We start from the raw sequence: 25,107 nt of genomic DNA on the forward strand, positions 1-25,107 counted from the left end.
AATGAACGAGTACCATGTTTGAGAGAAATAGTAGACTTTGATTCCTAAAGCTTTCCACCACTGAGGCTTTCATTACCTCATATCTGGGTCTTTTGTAGACAAATGAAGAGAGATTAATTGCCGTGATTCACTTACAACTTTATTATTGTTGCATAATACAGCTACCGGATGGTACAAGCCTAACCTGATTAACTTTTTTTATTTTCATCCAAGAATTTACGTGTCCTTATGAAATGAATGATTAAAATTAAGAATGAAACAACAGCAATTTGCATTTATATATCAACTTAAATGTAATAAAGCATTCCAACATGCTTCAGGAGTGTAATTGGACAACCATTTAGAGCAAACCAAAGAAGGAAGTATAAAGATGTGATGAAAAACTTGGTGAAAGAGATAGGGCTGAAGGAGCATCAGAGGAGGAGAGAGAGGTTTCAGGAGGGAATTCCAAAGGTTAATGCCTTAATACCTGAAGGCACTGCCATGAATGGTGGGATGAAGGCCAGAATGGAGGAGCACTGAGATATAAGAGGGTTTTAGGGCTGGAAGAAGTTACGATGATAAAGAACAATGAAACCATCGAGTCATTTCAATGAGAGGGCATTTAAATGAAAACTTTTAAATGGGGCATAGGGATTCATGCGCATGGGCTGAAAGGGAATTATGTGCGTTAGAATATGGGCAGCAAAGTTTTGGATGAAATTAAGTTTATGGAGGGTGCAAGATGGGACACCAGCCAGGAGAGCATTGGAATAGTCAAGTCTGGAGTTATAAAAACATGAACGAATGTTTGGATGGAAGGGGTCATCAACAGTGCTATCAAGCAGCACTTGCTTAGCAATGACCCGCTCACTCACGCCCAGTTTGGGTTCCGCCAGGGCCACTCATCTTCTGACCTTGTTACAGCCTTGGTTCAAACATAGACAAAAGAGCTGAACCCCTGAGGTGAGGTGGGAGTGACTGCCCTTGACGTCAAGGCAGCATTTGGCAGAGTGTGGTATCAAGGAGCCCTAGCAAAACTGGAGTCGATGGGAATCGGGGAAAACTCTTTGCTGGTTGGAGTCATACCTAGCACAAAGGAAGATGGTTGTGGTTGTTGGAGGTCAGTCACCTCAGCTCCAGGACATCACTGCAGGAGCTCCTCAAGGTAGTGTCCTCGGCCCAACCACCTTCAGCTGCTTCATCAATGGCCTTCCTTCCATCATAAGGTCAGAAGTGGGGATGTTCGCTGATGATTGCACAAGGTTCAGCACAATTTGTGACTCCTCAGATACTGAAGCAGCTGTTGTCTAAATGCAGCAAGACCTGGTCAATATCCAGGCTTGGGCTGACAAGTGGCAAGTAACATTCGCACCACACAAGTATCAGGCAATGACCATCTCCAACAAGAGAGAATCCAACCATTGCCCCTTGATGTTCAATGGTAATACCATCACTGAATCCCCCACTATTAACATTCTGGGGGTTATCATTGACCAGAAACTGAACTGGACTAGCCATATAAATACTGTGGTTACAAGAACAGGTCAGAGGCTAGGAATAGTGTGACGAGTAACCCATCTCCTGACTTCCGAAAGCCTGTCCACAAGGCACAAGTCAGGAGTGTGATGGGACATTCTCCACTTGCCTGGATGAGTGCAGCTCTCACAACACTCAAGAAGCTTGACACCATCCAGGACAAAGCAGTTCACTTGATTGGCACCCCATCCAAAAACATTCACTCCCCCTCCCCACCCCCACTGACGCACAGTAGCAGCAGTATGTACCATCTACAAGATACACTGCAGGAATTCACCAAGGCTCCTTCGACAGCACCTTCCAAACCCACGACGACTACCATCTAGAAGGACAAGGGCAGCAGATAGATGGGAACACCACCACCTGGAAGTTCCCTTCCAAGTCACTCACCATCCTGACCTGGAAATATATCACCATTCCTTCACTGTCGCTGGGTCAAAATCCTGGAACTCCCTTCCTAACAGCACCATGGATGTACTTACACCACAAAGACTGCAGTGGTTCAAGAAGGCAGCTCACCACCACCTTCTGAAGGGCAACTAGGAATGGACAATAAATGCTGGCCCAGCCAGCAAAGTCCACATCCCATGAATGAATAAAAAGTAAACAGCTGATGTGCTGAGAAAAGGGTGGAGACAGATGATACTACATAGATAGAAGATAGATAGACTTTGTGATGGACAAGATATGGGGTTCTAGCTCAGCTCTAGATCAGATAGGATATTGATGCTGGAAGCAGTCTGGTTTGGCCAAGGTAGGAAATGGAATCAGTGGCTGGGAATGGAGATTGTGGCAAGGGCTGAAGATAATGGCTTAAATTGAAGGGTCAGTCACGAAGGGACATAAGTTCAAGGTGAGGAGCAGGAGATTTAGGGGGAATGTAAGGAAAAACTTTTTTACCCAGAGGGTGGTGAAGGTCTGGAATGTACTGCCTGGGAGGGTGGTGGAGGCGGGTTGCCTCACATCCTTTAGAAAGTACCTGGATGAGCACTTGGCACGTCATAACATTCAAGGCTATGGGCCAAATGCTGGTAAATGGGACTAGGTAGGTAGGTCAGGTGTTTCTCACGTGTTGGTGCAGACTCGGTGGGGTGGAGGGCCTTTTCTGCACTGTGTGATTCTGTGATTCCCTGGCATCTAATTGATGGAAATTCTGGTTCAAGTGTGCATGGGTATCATGCAGAGGGAATGGGGAGGTCAAGAAGGTTGGTGGTGAGGTCGAGCTGCTTGTAGTCAACATATATGTGGAAACTGATGTTGTGTTTCAGAGGGGCAGCATGTTGATGAGAAATTGGAATGGGCCAAGGATAGATAGATCCTTGGAGTCTCCAGAAATAATGGTGCAGGAGATGAAAGAAAAACTATTGCAGGATTTATCTGGCAAAGACTGCATAATATGAGTGGACTGAGGCAATGGCAGTGTTACTCAGCTGGACAACAGGAACAAGACTTTGGAGGCAGATGGTATGGTCAACACCAACTTATAGGTGGGATGCAAACCTGTTTCGATGCATGGTGCTTTTGAAGTGTGTTCAGTTGCTTGGCATTATGAAATCTGTACACACTGGGAAATCAAAGAGGAATGATAATGTCAAGGTTACAGATAAACAGCATCTGTGTTCCTAATTATTTCAGCCCTTAAAGACTGTAGTTTGCACCGATACAAATGTAAATGCTTTGTTGTCCTTATTTTTGTCTGAAGCTGATGTTTCATAGCCTGACCGTTTTTATTATTTGATCCTTTTCAGATCAATACTTGGAGACTATTGCACAATTTGAAGTTATTTTACTTTCGGAATTTTATGGATTGATGTGAGCTCTGAACAATACCTTTCATACGAATATACGAATTGGGAGTGCTGCTGGGACTGATGGAACTGCCTGCTAATTGGATTGGCTGGCAGCTCCAGGGGGTGGAGGTCCCACTCGGCCCTTGTTAATCAGCCCCGCAGCACTTCATGTCTGAAGGGCGGGTCGGCGTGGAGCGTGTCGGCCCCCTCACTTCCCCCATACCCCGATATTACTCAGCCCCGTTGTGTCTCATTTTGAGAATAAACATACGTTATTAGGATTAGCTTTGGAATGCTTTAGCAAAGAGCTGGCACAGACATTATGGGCCAGATTGTCATATTTGCTGTTATCTTCTTTGGTTCTGTTTTATGTATTACAGTTTCTCCCTATTTATGTCTTTTACTCTTTGGATATTTTATGGCACCACACATAAGGCCTCTTAATAAGATGGTGTTGGGGCAGTATTTTAGCATGCGTAGAGGATTGGCTAACTAATAGAAGACAGAGAGTTGGGATAAGGGGCGCATTTTCAGGATGGCATCCTGTAACTAGTGGAGTGCCACAGGGATCAGTGCTGGGGCCACAATTATTTACAATATATGTTAATGACTTTGATGATGAAAATGAATGTACTATGGCCAGGCTTGCAGATGGCACAAAAATGGGTGGGAAGGCAAATGGTGAGGATGGCACTGTCTATAGAGAGAGAAAGACAGGTTAAGTGAGTGGGCAAAAACGTGGCAGAAGGAATATAATGTGAGAAAATGTGAGGTTATGTACTTTGGCAGGAAGAATAGAGGAGCTGAATATTATTTAAATAGAGAAAGACTGCAGAAAGCTGCAGCACAGAGGGATTTGGGGTTCCTTATGCATGAATCTCAAAAAGCTAGCATACAAGTTCAGCAAGTAATAGGGAAGACAAATTGAATGTTGGTCTTTATTTCAAAGGGAGTGGAGAATAAAAATATACAAGGTACTAGATAGACCACACCTAGTTAGACCACACCGGTGAACAGTTTTGGTCCCTTTATCTAAGGAAAGATATACTGGCATTGGAGGCAGTCCAGAGTAAGTTCACTAGGTTGATCCCGGGTATGGAGGGATTTTCTTATGAGCAGAGGTTGAGTAAGTTGGGCCTGTACTCATTGAAATTTAGAAGAATGAGAGGCGACCTTATTGAAACATATAAGATTCTTAGGTGCCTTGACAGGGTAGATGCTGAGAGGTTGTTTCCCTTGTGAGAGAGTCTAGGACCAGAGGGCATAATCTTAGAGAAAGGGGTCACCCATTTAAAACAGAGATGAGGAGGAATTTCATCTCCCAGAAGGTAGTGAAGCTGTGGATTGTTTACCGCAGAGGGCTATAGAGGCTGTTATTAAGTATGTTCAAGGCTGAGATCGACAGATTTTTAATCAGTAAGGGAATCGAGGGTTATGGGGAAAAGGCAAGAAAGTGGAGTTGAGGATTATCAGATCAGCCATGATCTCATTGAATGGTGGAGCAGTCTCGTATGGCCTACTTCTGCTCCTATGTCTTAGGGCCTCATCTTCCATTGAGTATCGTTCTCATTCTGTTTCTCTCTTGCTATATGTCTGTTTTTCACTTGTGGAGATAGTTAGCTTGATTCTGGGATCTAATTCCCTGATTCCCTTCGTAAAAATGATTGTCTCTCTCTTGGTAAGACAAGGGGAAAAAGGCATTAGTGGATCACGGATTGGGACAATGGGATTGAGGCTGGGTTGGCTGCAAGAGAAAAGGGGCCTGGGTCTGGGAAGAAGCAGAGACCTGTGGCTTGGAGTATGATGGACCTTGTATCACATTGTCTTCCAAATGTGTTGGATCAGCAGCCATAAACCTGAATAAAAACACCACATGCAGCAGCTGGTGCAGTAACTTGTTTTGATGGGAGATAAACTTGGGATGTTTACCTATCAGAAGCAGATACAGGGGCTTGGCCAGTGGGACAGCTGAAGCTGAGGTTGGGTAGGAGCCAATGGACTGGCTGTAGAGTGAAAAACAGACTAGGAGTGTGGTCTTAACAAAGTGACCTATAAAACATTAGTTGTCTCAGATCAGCTTAGATTAACCATTGGCGGCACACGATTCGAAATAAGTAAGACAGCACAAAAAACTGTAAATGCTGAAGATCTGAAATGAAAGCAAAAAATGCTGGAAGCACTTAATCGGTCTAGCAGCATCTGTGGAAAGAAGAGAGGGAAGAAAGGAAAAATGTGTCCATTTATTTAGTACCTTTTGCAATCTGAGGATGACCTAAAGACTTTGCAGTCAATCAGATATTTGTTAAATGCAGTCATTGGCTGCTGCAGTGGCCTACCTTATAACCATTTGCACACAGCAAGGTCCCACAGAAGGGAAATGATAAATAACCAGATAATCTGCTTTGTTGTGTTTTTGAGGAGGGATAAATTTTGGTCAGGGCATAGATGTTCTTCTTTGAATCATGGCATTTTTTATTTCCCCCTGAGAGGGCATATGGAGCCTTGGTTTAACATCTCATCTGAAAGACAACACCTGCATAAAAACTCAGTACTGCATTGAAGTGTCAACACAAATTGTGTTCTAATCTCTGGAGTGGAGTTTGAACCCACAGCTGATTCATCTGAAACTGCTACCAGTGAGGCAATGGCTGATAGCTGATAAAATAAGGCACAAGATATACTCAGGTCTTGTTTGTATTTTGAGTGTGGGCCATTTTGCTGCAAGCCTATAGTTGGCACAACATTTGCGTGTGAAATAATTAAACAGTGGAATGTTTATGGAGATGACGAGCAGCAAGGAACACTTTACTTGAAATTCAATTTTTCCTGTCACGTACACCAAAATATTTTGTTCCAATGCTCATTTGACACCAAAAATCAAACTAAACCTTTGTGGTTCCTTCGAGTATAGATTTTTGCATCTAACTTTCATTTTCTTACTCCACAGAATATGACCGACACATAGCATCCCGCAGAAGCATGGCAGCTGCTTACCTTGATCCAAACTTGAACCACACAGCAGGTTCAGGAGCCAAGTCCCGTTTGAGTATGGAACGGTCCCCGGGTGCCATGGAACGAGTGCTGAAGGTCTTCCATTATTTTGAGAGCAATAATGAGCCCTCAACCTGGGCCATGAACATCAGGCATGGTGATGCCACCGATGTCCGGGTGAGTTAGTAATTCAATTGAAATTTGTTGGAATACTATACATTGATGATAAAAATGCAAGTTTTTGATTTTAAGCTTTTTTTTTAAAATTAGGAAGCATTTTGGGGTGAAGTCTCTACGTTTTTTAAAAATCAGCAAAGCATACAGCTCTTAATTTTATTCATTCTCAAATATTGTTCCTAATTGTTTGACGTTTTATTTAGGTTTAGAAAAGATTTTTCCTGATATACTAAAAGGGAGATGACAAACTACACAAATCACACTAAACATTATCTGCATTTTTTTTTCATTCACGGGATGTGGGCTATGCTGGCTGGGCCAGCATTTATTACCCATCCCTAGTTGCCCTTCAGAAGGTGGTGGTGAGCTGCCTTCTTGAACTGCTGCAGTCCATGTGGTGTAGGTACACCCACAGTCCTGTTAGGAAGGGAATTCCAGGATTTTGACCCAGTGACACTAAAGGAACGGTCATATGTTTCCAAGTCAGGTTGTTGCGTGGCTCGGAGGGGAACTTCCAGGCAGTGGTGTTTCCATCTCTCTGCTGCCCTTGTCCTTCTAGATGGCCGTGGTCATGGGTTTCAAAGGTGCTGTCTAAGTAGCCTTGGTGAATTCCTGCAGTGCATCTTGCAGATGGTACACGCTGCTGCTACTGTGCGTCAGTGGTGGAGGGACTGAATGTTTGTTGATGTGGTGGCAATCAAGCAGGCTGTTTTGTCCTGGATGGTGTCACCCTTCTTGAGCATCGTGGGAGCTGCACTCACCCAGGCAAGGGGGGAGTATTCCATCACACTCCTGACTTGTGCCTTGTAGATGGGTGGACAAGCTTTGGGGAGTCAGGAGGTGAGTTACTTGTCAGAGGATTCCTAGCCTTTGACATGCTGTTGTAGCCACAGTATTTATATGGCTAGTCCAGTTCAGTTTCTCCTCAATAGTAACCCCCCAGGATGTTGATCGTGGGGAGATTCAGTGATGGTAATGCCATTGAACGTCAAGTGGCGATGGTTAGATTCTCTCTTGTTGGCGATGGTCATTGCCTGGCATTTGTGTGGCACGAACGTTACTTGCCACTTGTCAGCCCAAACTTGGATATTGTCCAGGCCTTGCTGCATTTGGACATGGACTGCTTCAGCATCTGAGGAGTCGCGAATGGTGCTAAACATTGTGCAATCATCAGTAAACATCCCCACTTCTGACCTTATGATGGAAGGATGGAAGGAAGGTCATTGATGAAGCAGCTGAAGATGGTTGGGCCTAGAACACTACCCTGAAGAACTCCTGCAGCGATGCCCTCGAACTGAGATGATTGACCTCCAACAGCCACAACCATCTTCCTTTGTGCTAGGTATGATTCTAACCAGCAGACAACTTTCCTCCTGATTCCCATAGACTCCAGTTTTGCTAGGGCTCCCTGATGCCACACTCGGTGAAACTCTGCTTTGATGTCAAGGGCAGTCACTCTCACCTCACCTCTGGAGGTCAGTTCTTTTGTCCAAGTTTGAACTAAGGCTGTAATGAGGTCAGGAGCTGAGTGGCCCAAACTGAATGTCAGTGAGCAGATTATTGCCAAGCAAGTGCCACTTGATAGCACTGTTCATATGTTCATATATAAATACTGGGAAAAAGTCTGATCTCATTGTGTGCTATCGATTACATTTCTGCTTGCTTCAGTTAGAAACGTATCTCTCAAGCCTGAAGTTTTCTTTTGGGCAGGACATGGCATGACCTGGATGCTAACCTGGGATTTTTTTTTTAAAAAGGTCAAAATTTCTCCTTGGAACTGTCAACAAGCAGGCCTCTTCCAAGATGCTGTTTGAGAAGGCGTTGTTTGTTTGCGTTGAACTGCAAAGAATTTTAATTAATGAAAAGCTGGGAGACAAAAAGGCAATCACATGGGAGAGAGGGAAAAACTTAAGTTTTGAACCTGCTTGTTTTGAAGGCAGTCTTGTTGGAGAGCAAGCTGAGGAAAAAAGGCTACCTTGACTGGCTCCATCTCTTTACCTTGCCTAAAATTGTGTGGCTATCAACCTGTAGCCAGAGAACCTCATCTGAGTGTAACTCGTCTGCATTTGCACCTGCAAAGCTGTGCCAAGCTGGTAAGAACTTCCAGGCATCCACCGGGACCAGCAGCCCGTCTTCACATGAGAGAACTCCAGGTTGACAACGTCGAGACCCTGTGGACTTGATCCTTTGTATAATTATGCCCACCCTCCAAAGCCCATCTCTGTGGAGAGACTCTATCTGTTTGCCCTTTGTTTGTCTGTGTGTGTGTGTCTTTGTGTGCTGGGGGAATTCTTTGGGAAGAGATAGTTACTTACACATGCCAATTACAGCTGTGTGTTAACCAGTGCTCACAACTTGTTAAAATGAGTTTTGTTTTAAAATAAATTAACCATTGAGTTTTTGAAAGAAGCCTGGTCAATTTCTTTTCTTCTGGGCGCTAGAGGTATTGGCCATTTTGGTGAGAAAATTAAACATTTAAATTAATGGTATGGCCTGCGGAGTAGTGGGGTTTGGTAATTCGCACACTCCTCCCATCCCAGTTGTAACACTTGTAGAAATTGTCAGAGTATAAAGTTAAGTTTTTGAATCATCATTGATAAGCTACCAATTTTGAATTATTTCTTATAGCCCAGAGTTTTATTTAAAGCAGTCGAGGGGGAATGTGTTGAAGCGTATAAAATATTTTAAAGCAAATGATTTGCTAGAAACCTTTTATGGATGAGTACATAAAAATCATATCAGTTCACGTACAATTTTCAACAGCATAATGTGTGTTTATGTTTTCAAATAAAGGTCATAGAAATTTTTATACAGGAGGGTGGCCATTCATGCCCAAGTTTAATTTAATATTTTGTCTTAGAATATAAGTTTTTTTTCCCTGAACATAAGATCTTTTAGTCCATTCGCAAGGTTGTTTTTACTTTTTTGGTTTGCCTTATTATGGTTCATAATCATCATAGTGGGAACAAATTATGTTAATTAAAATAGTCATAGTTATGCTTTTGTAATGTTTTTTAAGTTTTTCATTTTTCAGTGACCAATCCATCAAAATAATTTGTGTTTATGTAGCATTCCAGATTGTATTCTGAATGACTTGTGGTTGACCTTGCTCAAATGGTTTGCAGAGACCATTTGGATTTGAGAATTTGCTCAACAAAAAATAAACAAACTTGAGTATCATCACTAAGCATGCCTATTTCCACCACTTGTCTTCATTACTTGTATTCACCCCATCTTGGCTCATCTGTTGCTGAAAGCCAGCTGATTCGTGCCATTGCTATCTCTGGACTTGACTATTCAAACTCCTGTTTGGCTGGTGTTTCACATTCTACCCTCCGTAAACTTGAGGTCATCCAAAACTCTGCTCCCCATGTCTTCATTCGCAGCAAGTTCCCTTTCCTGTACTCGCTGACCTACATTGGCTTCCAGTGAAATAAACAACTTGAGTTTAAAATTCTCATCCTTGTTTGTAAATAGGTCCATGACCTCGCCCCCTCTTCTCTGTAATTTCCTTCAGCCTCACCACCCTCTCAGTTTTCTGCACTCTAATTCCGGCCTCTTGATTATACACGATTTTAATTGCTGGCCAACCTTCAGTTTCCTCGGCCCCAGACTTTGGAATTTTCTTCCTACACTTCCCAGCCTTTGCTTTCCTCATCTAAAACACTCCTTAAAACCTATCTCTTTGACTAAGCTTTTGGTCATCTGACCTAAAGTTGCCTTATGCAGCTCGGTGTCATACTTTGTTCCTGTGAAGCGCCTTGGGACATTTTATTACTTTAAAGGTGATATATAAATATAAGTTGTTGGTGGTGGGGAACCAAAGCACTGACCAGAAGAAAGTGAAAGAAAACCCAAATAAATCCAAACTATGTTAGATCATCTTCTGGTCATAGTGGTCAACAGTTTCTCTGTTATGCTGAAAAAGTTCCGTAGATTTATTTGATATTTCAGCTTCTACCTTAATCCCATGTGTATGTTCCAATCATTATTTCACTCTGTCCTTTGTTTTCTAATCATTTTACAATCAGTGCTTTTTTGCTATGGTTTGCCCTGGCAAAGATTGAGAGGTTTGGGAACCTGAAGAAGAAAGGAGCAGAGAAATCGGAAACACTTGAATGACGTAATAAATTGGTGACTTACAAAACATTAGATTCTGGCTACATCTTTATCTAATGTAATAAGTGGGATTTCGCAATTGTAATGACAAGAAACTGTTAGCACTGGCCAACATTATGCCGTCAGACTGACAACTTCTGGCGTCCGCACATGCATAAATATGGAAATCCAGAAGTTGGCTGTCACTGAATTCCCACTCCTCCAAAGGGTGCGTTGTGGAAGTCCTCACAGATGGAAATCTTATAAATGACTTGATTTGATGTGAACTTCCACTCTTCACAGCCTTCGTCTTCCTTTGAAGACCCTTGAAAAAGTAACACCTTTTTGAATGAGCTGTATCTGGGTTTTTAACAGTATACTAAGTTATAATCGCTGCCAGAATTTACAGCCAGCGACGTAGTGTGCAATTTCTCTGGTTGTTAAAAAAAATAATCTGTTTGTAATATCAGTTTCTCTGTTATGCTGAAAATGTTCCGTAGATTTATTTGATATTTCAGCTTCTACCTTAACCCCATGCGTATGTTCCAATCATTATTTCACTCTGTCCTTTGCTTTCTAATCATTTTACAATCGGTGCTTTTTTGCTATGGTTTGCTATTTGTGAGAATTCTTCATTGTGGTGAACTGCTTGGCCTACATGATGACATAATTATTGCTGAATGTCAGATATATCCTATAGAATGAAATTAATGTTGGGAAAGATGAAATCCATGCCACAGAGATCACTAGATTTTTGAATGTAGCTTACTTCAAGGTCAGTGATGAACCTTATGGCTACACTGCTGACTGTAAAATCTAGTGTGTAATACATTCTATTAGATAAAGATACGGCTAAAGCACCTGCTACAATCTTCAGCCACAAGTGCCAGGTGGACGATCCATCTTGGCCTCCTCTGGAAGTCCCCAGCATCACAGGTGCCAGTCTTCAGCCAATTCGACTCAATCCATGTAACATCAAGAAGTGCCTGATGGCACTGGATTCTACAAAGGCTATGGGCCCTGACAATATTTCGGAAATAGTACTGAAGACTTGTGCTCCAGAACATGCTGTACCTTTAGCCAAGCTGTTCCAGTACAGCTACAACACTGGCATCTACCCGGCTATGTGGAAAATTGCCCAGGCATGTCCTGTACACAAAAAGCAGGACAAATCCAACCCAGCCAATTACCACCCCATTAGCCCACTCTAGATCACCAGTGAAATGATGGGAAGGGGTCATCAACAGTGCTCTCAAGAGGCACTTACTTAGCAATAACCTGCTCTCTGATGTTCAGTTTGGGTTCCAGCAGGGCCACTCAGCTCCTGACCTTATTACAACATTGGTTCAAACATGGACAAAAGAGGTAAGGTGAGAGTGAGTGCTCTTGACATCAAGGCAGTATTTGACAGAGTGTAGCATCAAGGAGCCCTAGCAAAACTGGACTTAATGGGTATCAGGGGGGCAAACTCTCTGCTGGTTAGAGTCATACCTAGCACAAAGGAAGCTGGTTGTGGTTGTTGAAGGTCAATCATCTAAGTTCCGGGACATCACTGCAGGAATTCCTCAGGGTAGTGTCCTAGGCCCGATCATCTTCAGCTGCTTCATCAATGACCTTCCTTCTATCATAAGGTCAGAAGTGGGGATGTTTGCTGATGACTGCACAATGTTCATGACTCCTCAGATACTGAAGCAGTCCATGTCCAAATGCAGCAAGACCCGGGCAATATCCAGGCTTGGGCTGACAAGTGGCAAGCAACATTTGTGCTACACAAGTGCCAGACAATGGCCATCTCCAATAAGGGAGAATCTAACCGTCGCTCCTTGACATTCCATGGCATTACCATCACTGAATCCCCCACTATCAATATCCTGGTGTTTACCATTGACCAGAAACTGAATTGGACTAGCCATATAAATACCGTGGCTACAAGAGCAGGTCAGAGGCTAGGAATCCTGCGACGAGTAACTTGCCTCTTGACTCCACAAAGCCTGTCCACCACCGACAAGGCACAAGTCAGGAATGTGATGGAATACTCTCCTCTTGCTTGGGCGAGTGCAGGTCCAACAACACCCAAGAAGCTCGACACCATCTAGGACAATGTAGCACACTTGATTGGCACCCCATCCAAAAACATTCACTCCCTCCACCACTGACACACGTTGGCAGCATTGTGTACCATCTACAAGATGCACTGCAGAAAGTCACCAGGCCTCCTTAGGCAGCACCTTCCAAACTCATGACTACTACCATCTGGACGGTCAAGGGCAGCAGATACATGGGAAGTTCCCCTCCAAGCCACTCACCGTCCTGACTTGGAATTATATCGCCATTCCTTGACTGTCGCTGGGTCAAAATCCTGGAACTCCCTCCCTAACAGCGCTGTGGTTGTACCTACACCCCATGCACCTCAAGAAGGCAGCTCACTACCACTTAAGGGGCAATTCGGGATGGGCAATAAATGCTGGCCTAGCCAGCGACGCCCACATCCCATGAACGAATGAAAACAATTCCAATTTTCCTTGACAGCATCTCCCAAACCTGCAACTTCTATCACCTAGAAGGGCAAGAGGAACCACACCACCCCCCTCAAGAAACCAGGACGTGGCTAATCAACTCAAGAACATATTTGTAAGATGAACTACCATTGTGCGGAGCCACATGGTAAGGCAGCCATATTTGCCCCTTTGTAATTTTTAAGTGATGACTGCAGAAAGTAAGAGACAGCAGCAGCAGAAAGGGCAGTGACGCTTATGCCTTATGAGATCTTTAGGCTGTAACATTATAAGGTCTCCAAGCTTGTTCCTTTTAGAGTCCACCACTACAGCAAACTAACCAGGGTAACAAGACTAGAAGCAACTAACTTTGTGACCTGTAGAAAGTCTGTCCCTTCAAGAGAATCCTGAATTTTGGCATACGATTTCGGCTGCTGAATTCGCTTAAACTATCCTATAGGAGTGAAGACGTCTTCTTCATCAGACCTGCAACATGTGTTTTCCAGAACAAGACAATCACGTTGAATTATGAACTATTCTTTTGCTTTTTACCTGCAAAAGTGCACTATTCTCTTCAACTGTACTTTCCTTGAGCGTGTGTGACTATGTGAGTGCCGTAGGGTTAGATTTCAGGGTGTTCGTGTAAATAAATGATCCTATTTATTTAAACACACAAAAAGCTTGCTCCTGGTAATTAGAATTGTTCACACAGTCAGGGGTTTAGAAAAAACAGAGATCTTACTCTCAAAAGTTTCCTGATTGTGGACAGTTGGGAAAGAATGGGATTTTGGCAGTTCTCTCACCCTGTCCATAACAAACTATCAGCAGCTTCTCAAGGGTAACTAGGCATGGGCAATAAATGCTGGCATTGCAAACAATGTGCATATCCCTAGAATATATTTTTAAAAAATTACAATGATTAATTATATTTTACCTCATTCTTCATAGTCTGAACAATAATAGTCAACTGATGGAGATATCAAGAAAAAAAACTTTGTTTTTAATCAACAAACTATACTATCATTGAATCATGCAACCATCAGGATGGTAGAAGGCTAAATAGGCTCTGGTGCTTTTTCTCATCTAGCAATTTCTATGTTCCTGTGTTTTGTGAATGTTATTTCTGTACAAAGAACTTAATTTTCTGTTGATTTAGCCTGTGATTTAATTGATGTAGTTGATGTGGGAATTAGTGTAGCCTCTTGTAGAAGTAGATTGTTTTTTTAAAAAAAGGGTGGACTCTTAACTGCAGCATGATGCATTCTTTGTAAAAACAGATGAACAAAGCTGTGATCTAATTATATTTTGTAAAGTGCATATAAAATAATACGCACTGTGCTCGGGAGAAAACTTGTAAATAGGAGCTAAAACAAGCTGTTTGGATCATCTAAATCAGGAGAATAAATTTAGTGTAGCAGTGATGTTTGAAACCTTTAATTCTGCCACTACACTTGCAAGCTAAATTCTTTGTTTTGTACGGTATGTGTTGGATATGTTCTGTGAAGTGTCAGTTCGGTTTTGTAAACTGCAAAAACATTTAGTGGATAGGATATTATCAGTGATGTTCAAAATTAGTGTGGTTGGTACAAAAATTCAAAGCTCTCAGTAACTGCCCAGACTATCATGAAGAAGCATGGACAACATTCTGTGAAATTACAAGCAGTCTAGGAAATCAAACATAAAACAAACTGACATGTTGAATGGTGCATGTTTTGTTCATGTGCAAAAAATTGCTCCATTAAGGTTGGATGATAATACAAAGTTTTGAGAAGCATTTTCTGAGCTAAAGCTAGTGAAGACCGCAACAATAAACTCTCAACTCAAGTGCAACAGTGATTGTACAGTTACAGCTTTAAAGCCTGCCTTACTTTACTTGAGGAGGATTTGGAAGGATCCCAAGACAAACTTAAATTTTGTTTCAATTAAACTTCAGATTTCCAGTCCATCAGAGAAAGAAACCATACAAAAATGGCAGAGCATTTCAATGCCTGCACAAGCTATTCCATTGTGTTACATATTGGACGTCCCTCCTCCCAGGGTGTGCCTGCATCCTCATCCAAAGCGGATGAAATCAAAGCTCCCACAAAACAGCCAAGGCAACTGGAGCTGACTCCACTGCACACGATGAAATATGCTACTAACTTTAGACTTAACTTTGCATCCTGTTTCCTAACCACTGTTACTCTACAAAATTTCTGCTCTGAAGGATTGGAAGGAAGATACCATCCTGCCTATATAGGGTAGAAGGGGGCACTAAGCAAATGCAACTGTCAACCACTTAGTCCTGTGTAGTGTCTACAGCACAGATATTAGTCTTAATCCTCCCACCCCTCTGCTTCTATTCTATAAGTATATTCTTCTATTCCTTTCTTCCTCATGAACTTATGTAGCTTCCCCTTAAATGCATTTATGCAATGTGCCTCTTAAACATCCTTACCACTCTTCAGATGAAAAATTTCTTCTGAATCCTATCTCCTATTTGATTTATTGGTGACTATCTTGCATTGATGACCACTTGTTTTTGTTTCCCCTACAAGCGGTAGCATCTTCCCTACATCTACCCCATCATAATTTTAAAGATCATATTGGGTCACCTCTCAGACCTCTCTTACCTAAAGAAAAGGGCCACAACCTGATTATTTTTTTCTGACAAGTATGTTAGGCAGAAAATTAAATAAGTTGATTTTAAAATTGATATGTAAGCTAGGCAGTTACCGCTGCTGTTTTTTTCTTGTGGCTGTTTTGGATAATTCACTCTAATTGCATATCTATGTCACATTTCAGGGTATTATTCAGAAGATTGTAGACTCTCACAAAGTTAAGAATGTGGCATGCTTTGGAATTCGACTCAGTCATATGCATTCAGAAGAAGTCCACTGGCTGCATCCAGATATGGGCGTTTCACATGTGCGTGAAAAATTTGAACAGCATCATCCTGCAGAGGAATGGAGGTAAGAAACACAATATAATGGATACAGTGTAACAGTGACAAAGTAGTCATCAAATCATGAAGATACAAAGCCACTATGACCTTTGTCTTTGTTTGTAGTCAACAGCTTGCATTTATATAGTGCCTCTAACAAATATCAGTGTCAAACATCCCAAGGCACTTCACAGGAGAGTTATCAATCAAAATTTGACACCCCGTACATTGATATTAGGACAAATTACCCAAAAACGTAGGAGTGTCTTAAAGGAGGAAAGAAGGGTGGAGAGATTGCAGAGCCAAGGGACTGCTGCTAATGGTGGAACAATCATAATCTGGATGTGCAAGAAGCTAGAATTGAACGAACGTAGGGATGCTGGAAATGATTACGGAGAAAAGGAGGGGCTGAGGGTGTGGAGGGATTTAAAAACAAGGATGAGAATTTTAAAATAGGACTGGGAATGGACTGGGAACCAGTCTAGATCAGTTGGAAAGGGGTGATCAGTGAATGAAACTTGGTGCGAGTTAGGACATGAGCAGTAGAGTTTTGAATGAGCTTACATTTGTGAAGGGGAGGAAGTAGGAGGCCAGCCAGAAGTATGTTGGAATGGCCAGGCCCAGAGATAACAAACGCATGCATGAGGGTTTCAATAGCAGATGAGTTGAGGCTGGGGTGGAGTCAGGCAATGTTGTGAAAATGGGAATAGGTGGTCTGAGGGATGGAGTGGCTATGGCAGCTTATCTTGGGCTCAGCTATGGTACCAAGGTTATGAACTGTCTGGTTCAGCCTCTCTCGGAGTTTGTAGTGAGGTCTGAAGATAATGGCTTTGATCGTCCCGATATTTAGTTGAAAGAAATTCCTGCTCATCCAATACCAGAGGTTGGGCAAGCAGTTTGACAATTTGGAGACAGTGGAGGAGTTGACAGAGGTGGTAGTGGGATAGATGACGCTGTGCCATTGGCGATGTGTGGAAATTGAAGCTGTGTTTTCATTGTTGTTGCTGAGAGGTAGCATGCCGATAGAGAAATAGGATATTTAGCTCATTAATGCAGATAATTAAGAGCAAATATTCTAGTATTCATGCCTGTGGCATCCGAATAGAGATGGTGGTGTCGTGCTACATTTCTTTTGATCATTCATGGGATGTGGATGTCGCTGGCTGGGCCAGCATTTATTGCCCATCCCTAATTGCCCTTTAGAAGGAGAAGGTGATGCTGAGCTGCTTTCTTGAAACGCTGCAGTCCATGTGGTTTAGGTACACCCACAGTGTAGTTGGGGAACTTACAGGTGGTGATGTCCCCATGCATCTGCCCTTGTCCTTAATAGATGGTAGCAGTTGTTGGTTTGGAAGGTGCTGTCTAAGGAGGCTTGGTGAGTCCCTGCAGTGCATCTTATAGATGGTACACACTGCTGCTGGAGGGAGTGAATGTTTGTGGATGGGGTGTCAATCAAGCGGGCTGTTTTGTCTTGGATGGTGTTGAGCCTCTTGAGTGTTGTTGGAGCTGCACTCATCCAGGCAAGCGGAGAGTACTTCATCACACTGCTGACTTGTGCCTTGTAGATGGTGGACGTGTTTTGAGGAGTCATGAGGTGACTCATGATTCCTAGCCACAGGATTCCTAGCCTCTGACCTGCTCTTGTAACCACAGCATTTATGTGGCTATTCCAATTCAGTTTCTGGTCAATGGTAACCCCCTAGGATGTTGATAGTGGGGGAATTCAGTGATGTTAACGCCATTGAATGTCATGGAGCGATGGTTAGATTCTCTCTTGTTGAAGATGGTCATGCATGTCACTACCTGAGGAGTCACGAATGGTGCTGAAGATTATGCAATCATCAGCGAACATCCCCACTGCTGATCATCTGATGGAAGGAAGGTCATTGATGGAGCAGTTGAAGATGGCTGGGCTGGGGACACTACCCTGAGGAACTCCTACAGTGATGTCCTGGAGCTGAGGTGACTGACCTCCAACAACCACAACCATCTTCCTTTGTGCAAGGGATGACTCTAACCGGCAGAGAGTTTTCCCCCTGATTCCCATTGATTCCAGTTTTGCTAGGGCTCCTTGATGCCACACTCGGTGAAATGCTGCCTTGATGTCAAGGGCAGTCACTTTACCTCACCTCTGGAGGTCAGCTGTTTTGTCCATGTTTGAACCAAGGCTGTAAAAAGGTCAGGAGCTGAGCGGCCCTGGCAGAACCCAAACTGAGCGTCAGTAAGCAGGTTTTGCTAAGCAAGTGCTGCTTGATAGCACTACTGATGACCCCTTCCATCACTTTACTAATGATTGAGAGTAGACTGATGGGGTGGTAATTGGCTGGTGAGGATTTGTCCTGCTTTTTGTGTACAGGACATAACTGGGCAATTTTCCACATTGCTGGGTAGATGCCAATGTTGTAGCTGTATTGGACAGCTTGGTTAGGGGCGTGGCAAATTCTGGTATACAAGCTTTTAGTACTATTGCCGGAATATTGTCATAACCCATGGTTTTGCGGTATCCAGTGCCTTCAGTCATTTCTCAATATCACGTGGAGTGAATCAAATTGGCTGAAGACTGGCATTTGTGATGCTTTGGACCTCCAAAAGAGGCTGAGATGAATCATCCACTTGGCACTTCTTCCTGAAGATTGTAGCAAATGCTTCAGTCTCATCTTTTGCACTGATGTGATGGGCTCCCCTAGCATTGAGGATGGGGATATTTGTGGAGCCTCCTCCTTCAGTGAGTTGTTTAATTGTCCACCATGATTCACAGCTGGATTTGGCAGGGCTGCAGAGCTTAGATCTGATCCTTTGTTGTGGAATTGCTTAACTCTGGCTATTACTTGCTGCTTACGCTGTTTGACACACAAGTAGTCTTGTGCTGTAGCTTCACCAGTTTGACACCTCATTTTTAGGTATGCCTGGTGCTGCTCTTGGCATGCCCCCCTGCACTCTTCATTGAACCAGGGTTGATGCCCTGGCTTGGTAGTAATGGTAGAGTTGAGGTTATGCTGGACCATGAGGTTACAGATTGTGTTTGAGTACAATTCTGCTGCTGATGGCCCACAGTGCCACATGGATGCCCAGTCTTGAGTTGCTAGATCTGTTCGAAATCAATCCCATTTAGCACGGTGGTGGTGGCACACAACACGAAGGAGGGTATCCTCAATGTGAAGATGGGTCTTCGTCCCCTCAAGGACTGTGTGGTGGTCACTCCAACCGATACTGTGATGGACAGATGCATCGGTAGCAGGCTGGTTGGTGAGGATGAGATCAAGTATGTTTTTCCCTCTTGGTTTCCCTCACCACCTGCCGCAAACCTAGTCTAGCAGCTATGTCTTTTAGGACTTGGCCAGCTCAGTCTGCAATGGTGCTACTGGGCCCTTCTTGGTGATGGACATTGAAGTCCCACACCCAGAGTACATTCTGTGCCCTTGTCACCTTCAGCGCTTCTTCCAAATGGGTGTTCCACCTGGAGGAGCACTGATTCAGCAGCTGAGGTGGGGGGATCGGTATGTTGTAATGAGCAGGAGGTTTCCTTGCCTACGTTTGACCTGATGCAATGAGACTTCTCATGGGGTCTGGAGTTGATGTTGAGGATTCCCAGGGCAACTCCTTCCCGACTGTATACCACTGTGCCGCCACCTTTCCTGGGTCTGGCCTGCTGGTTGTACAGGACACACCATACTCAGGGATGGTGATGGCGGTGTCTGGGACATGATCTGTAAGGTATGATTCCATGAGTATGACTACGTCAGGCTGATGCTTGACTAGTCTGTGAGACAGCTTCCAATTTTGGCACAACCCCCAGATGTTGGTAGGGAGGACTTTGCACGGTTGACAGGGCTGAGCTTGCCATTGTCATTTCCGGTGCCTAGGTCAATGCCGGGTGGTCAGTCCAGTTTCATTCCTTTCAGACTTTTTAGCAGTTTGATACAACTGAATGGCTTGGTAGGCCATTTTAAAAGGCATTTAAGAGTCAACTGCATTGTTGTGAGTCTGGAGTCACATGTAGGCTAGACCAGATAAGGACAGCAGATTTCCTTCCCTAATGGACATCAGTGAACCAGATGGGTTGAATGTCACTGAACTACTAAATCAGAGGTCCAGGCTAATGCTCTGGGGGACACGTGTTCAAATCCCACCATGGCAGTTGCTGTAATTTAAATTCAATTAATTAATCTGGAATATAAAGTTGGTCTCAGTCCAGGTGTCCAGAAAACTATCATCAATTGTCATAAAAAAGCACCTGGTTCCTTTGGGAAGGAAAACTACTGTTCTTACCTGGTCTGACCTACATGTGACTCCAGACCCATAGCAACGTGGTTGACTCTTAACTGCCCTCTGAAAGTCCTAACAAGCCACTGTATCAAATTGCTCCACAGTCTAAAAGGAAAGAACTCCCTCCCTAGCAGCACTGTGGGTGCTACATCACATGGGCTGCAGCGGTTCAAGAAGGCGGCTCACCACCGCCACCTTGAGGACAATTAGGGATGGGCAATTAATCTGGCCTAGTTGGTGGCACGCACATCCTGTGAACAAAGAAATAAAACAAAACTCCGGTAACTGGCCTCTGAGAGAATCCAAAACCTTTGGCTGCAACATTCTGCTGACCAACATTCAGAAAATTGTAAATCTATTGCAGCACATTGCCACTAATTCCCTTCATTTCACCTCGTGATTTAAACTCATCCTTTTTTTAGAAGCTGTCAGGTATTCCTGGTGAGACCTTCTCTGTCTATGTGTGGTATAGAGCAGTTCCAATGATGACTTTTAATGATCTTACCGACCACTGAAATCAAACTAATGGGACCATAGTTGGAAGTTTTTAGGTTTTTCATTCTTGCCCTTGTTTAAAAATCAGAACTAGGTTGTCATTGTAGGACAAGAAGCATTTTGTTTAATAGTGCTGCACATCCTATAGCTGTCATTTCTGGCCTTTCTTTCTGTATTGTACTGCTGTTATCATAGCATCTTACAGTATAGCAGCTGTACAGAAATATACTTCATGGTCTGGTATGCCAATGCATTCAATATGTATCAGTGCTGTGTCCCTGTGGACAAACCATAGTTTAATCTGGCAAAATTTCTTGAATACAGCCATTAGTATTATTCTGTCTATCAGTGGTCCTTAAGACTGGCTGCAGTTGGTGGAGATCTTGAAATCATAGGTTGATTTAAGTGACCGCATCAGATCATGAGATGTTTCAGAAACAGGGCAAGCTGATCAATTCAAGCATCATCCTAGCAATTTGATGAAAGTAATAAGTTTAATTGGTAAGTAAATATTTATTGAGATCAAAATCAGGTTTGAAAGGGGAACCGCATCAGATCATGAGATGTTTCAGAAACAGGGCAAGCTGATCAATTCAAGCTTCATCCTAGCAATCTGATGAAAGTAATAAGTTTAATTGGTAAGTAAATATTTATTGAGATCAAAATCAGGTTTGAAAGGGGAACAGGGACAAGAGATACTGATTCGTATCTTTATATTGGCCGCCTATGCTCAGATCTCTCGTCAGACTGAAGCCACCTGGCTACTAGCCTCATAGAGCTCTATGGTATTAAATGGCCATGTTACAAGTGTCTTGACAATCGTTTTATTTTTGAGGATTAGTTCAGGAAATGTATCTTCTTTCTTCTGCTACTTAGAGTAAATTAGTAAGAATTTCTAATTGCTATAACTATACTGTTCACTTGTAGGCTCAGTAAATTTGTCTGGTAATTTATCCATTTCTGAGTATCTACTCGTTTTCATTTCTACCTCATTTATGTTAGTCTCAGTTGTAGTTGACTTATTGCTGTTTGTTGGTTACTTTTTTTTAGTGAGTGGGAGGAGAGAATTGTTCACTTGCAAATGAAAAGTTGCAGGGCTGGTGGGGTAGGACTAATTGAATAGCTCTTTCAAAGATACAGCATTGTCACATTGGATCATATGATTCTGTGCCACATGAAACAATCAGTTAACTTCAATATCCACATGGTTTTGAACGATTTTGATATGCTAACAAAAGTAAGTAGCAGCCTTCCTGTCAATTGCTATCTCTATCTCTGAGTTTTCCAGTTTCGTCATTTCTCCTCCTGTTTGATGTTGGCCCGGAATTTATAGTTCGCGGTGAAGCATGGGTCCTTGACGCTGACCTCTCAATAAGCCTTGCTGAGAGATATCCCTGTCAGGAATTTCACCTTAACACTGTAGTGCTACTGATTTCAGTGCTGAGCACTCCCAAGCTGGGGTGATGTCATCAGGCTGCCCGAGTAGCCAGTCACGTTAAAGGATTTTCACAGCTCCCCAAACAGGAAACAAAAAGCACTGTAATGAAATCACTTGTAAAAATTTTTAGTGAGCAAGTTAAAGATTTGGGCAAACACATGGGATGAAGGTAGAAGCCAAAATATTTTTTAAAAAAAATTACCTCATATCCACGAATTGGGCATTCAACAGTATTCCACGGTTATATAATTATTTTTACAGGGCCAGTTCTGCTCATCAAATTTTATTAATCACATCATTAAAAACCCAGCTACACTAAATTGAACAATGTGTAAGAACATAGGAAATAAGGTTTTTTGAGCCTGCTTCCACCATTCAACAGGATGGCTGATATACTTCAACTACACCTTCCTGCGCCATCCCTACACCCCTTAATTCCTTTAGCACCCAAAAATATATCAACCTCTGCTTTTGATGTGCCCAACAACTGAGCATCCACAACCCTCTGAGATAGGGAATTCCAAACATTCACAACCCTTTGCGTGAAGAAATTTCTTGATGGCCCATCCTTATTCTAAAACTGTGACTCCCCTCCGTCCCCCCATGTTCTAGATTGCCCAACCAGGGGAAACGTTTTCTCAGCACCTAACCTGTTCAAGCTGCTTAAGAATTTTATAAGTTTTAGTTGGATCAATTCTCATTTTTCTAAACTCCAGGGAGGAATCAACTCAATCCTTCCTCAGGTCACCCCCTCATTCCGGAAACCAGTCTATTGAAGCTTCTTGCACTCCCTTCGAGGCCAGCCTGGGAAACCCAAAAAACTTATCTTAGTTTTAGATTGGTAGTTGGAGGCTGGAAACTCTAGCTCCCACTGGGCAATGGGCCTTCTGCGCGTGTGCTGGCCGGGAAATGGCAGTTCATTTTTTATAATGTAGTTCGGGCTTTTCATGCATGTGCCGGACAGGAAAGGGTCACAAATGTGAAGCTGGCTGATTTCATCGTCTTTAAGCTGGGAACTGGCCCTGTGCAGATGCACAGAAGGGAGAGGAGTGAAACAGAGGGAAACTGCAGGTCAGGTGACCTTAATAGAAGTGGCAGTTGAGCGAAGGTATCCTGGGCAGGGGGACAGAAGGTCCCATACCACGAATAAGGCCCCAAACCAGGGAGTGGGACAGAAAGGAATTGTGAACATGTGGAATCGTGATATAGTAGCCATCACAGAGACGTGGTTGCGGGAGGGACAGGATTGGCAGCTCAACATTTCTGGATATAGAATCTTCAGGCGAGACAGGGGATGGGGTAAAAGAGGAGGAGGCATTGCATTATTAGTTAAGGAGTCAGTTACTGCAGTAAGGAGAGACGATATCTTGGTGGAGGCTTCGGCATTGAATGAAGCTTTGTGGGTAGAGCCTAGGAATAAAAAAAGGGGCAGCCACATTGTTAGGTGTTTATTATAAACCCCCAGACAGTCAGCGGGAAATTGAGGAGCAAATATGTGCACAATTCGCGTAGGTGTGTAAAAACAATAACAATAGGGTAATTATATTAGGTGATTTCAACTTTCCCAACATTAATTGGGATAGACATAGTGTTAAGGACTTGGATGGAGTGGATTTCTTGAAATGTGTACAGGAGAACTTTTTAGGTCAATATGTAGAGGGTCCAACAAGGGATGGCACAGTGCTGGACTTAATTCTGGGGAATGAAGCCAGACAGGTGGCTGAGGTGGTGGGGGGGGGAGCATTTTAGTGATAGCGACCACAACACAGTACAATTTAAGCTTGTTATGGACAAAGAAATAAGACAAGTTGCAAAAAATTGTTTTGGATTGGGGGAGAGTGGATTTTAGTAAAATAAGGCAGGATCTCGCCAAGGTAGACTGGGAACAGCTACTTGTGGGGAAATCTACAGAAGAGCATTGGGGGGGTGTACAAAAAGGAAATGGGGCGGGTACAGGCTCAACATGTTCCCTCTAGGGTGATAGGAAGGAGTAACAAGCCCAGAGAACCATGGATGACCAGAGATATTCAGGATACGATGAGAAGGAAAAGAGAGGCTTTTAGCAGGTACAAGGGGAGCAAATCAACGGAGGCATTAGTGGAGTACAGAAAGTGCAGGATGGAGCTTAAGAAAGCAATTAGGAGAGCAAAGAGGGAATATGCAAAAGCTCTGGCTGGTAAAAGTAGGGAAAATCCCAAGATATTCTATAAGCATATCAATGGGAAGAGGATAACCAGGGAAAGAGTAGGGCCCATTAGGGACCAAGGGGGCAATCTCTGGATGGAGCCAGAGGACATCGGTAGAGTGTTGAACGAATACTTCACATCCTTCTTCAACCAAGAGAATGAGGTTGAAGGTATGGAACTCGGAGAGAGACTGCGAGGTTCTTGAGCAAATTGATTTAGGGAGTGACAAGGTATTGGAGGTGTTGGCAGGCTTAAAAGTGGGCAAATCTTAAGGTCCGGATGATTTGTGTCCCAGACTTCTGAGGGAGGCAAGGGAGGAGATCTCAGGGTCTCTGACCCAAATTTTTAATTCCTCTCTGGCCACAGGGGAGGTGCCAGAGGACAGGAGAACAGCAAATGTGGTTCCGCTATTTAAGAAGGGTTGTAGAGATAAGCCAGGGAGCTACAGACCAGTGAGTCTCACGTCAGTGGTAGAGAAACTATTGGAGAAAATTCTGAAGGACAGAATCTATCTCCACTTGGAGAGGCATGGTTTGATCAGGGATAGTCAGCATGGCTTTGTCAGAGGGAGGTCATGCCTAACAAATTTGATTGAATTTTTTGAGGAAGTGACCAGGTGTGTAGATGAGGGTAGTGCTGTTGATGTAGTTTATATGGATTTCAGCAAAGCCTTTGATAAGGTCCCACATGGGAGACTTATAAAGGTGGCAAATGCACATGGGATACAGGG

At 43.3% G+C, this 25,107-nt stretch overlaps 1 protein-coding gene across 7 annotated transcripts in view; it reads left to right on the forward strand.

Moving 5' to 3' along the window:
* Window positions 1-25,107, forward strand: part of LOC144679973 (focal adhesion kinase 1) — a 531,813-nt gene that overhangs the window by 215,530 nt on the left and 291,176 nt on the right. For 6 of the 7 annotated variants that reach the window (XM_078540999.1, XM_078541000.1, XM_078540997.1 and 3 more), the window contains 2 exons: window positions 6,256-6,476; window positions 15,854-16,020. In XM_078540999.1, the coding sequence (XP_078397125.1) occupies window positions 6,288-6,476; window positions 15,854-16,020 (356 nt within the window). In that variant the 5' untranslated portion in view covers window positions 6,256-6,287. Of the gene's footprint in view, window positions 1-6,255; window positions 6,477-15,853; window positions 16,025-25,107 lie in introns of those variants that run through there. The other variant, XM_078541003.1, reaches the window with a different exon arrangement.

This window comes from Cetorhinus maximus, chromosome 4 (assembly GCF_964194155.1).
Source record: "Cetorhinus maximus chromosome 4, sCetMax3.hap1.1, whole genome shotgun sequence".
Classification (NCBI taxonomy): Eukaryota; Metazoa; Chordata; class Chondrichthyes; order Lamniformes; family Cetorhinidae; genus Cetorhinus; species Cetorhinus maximus.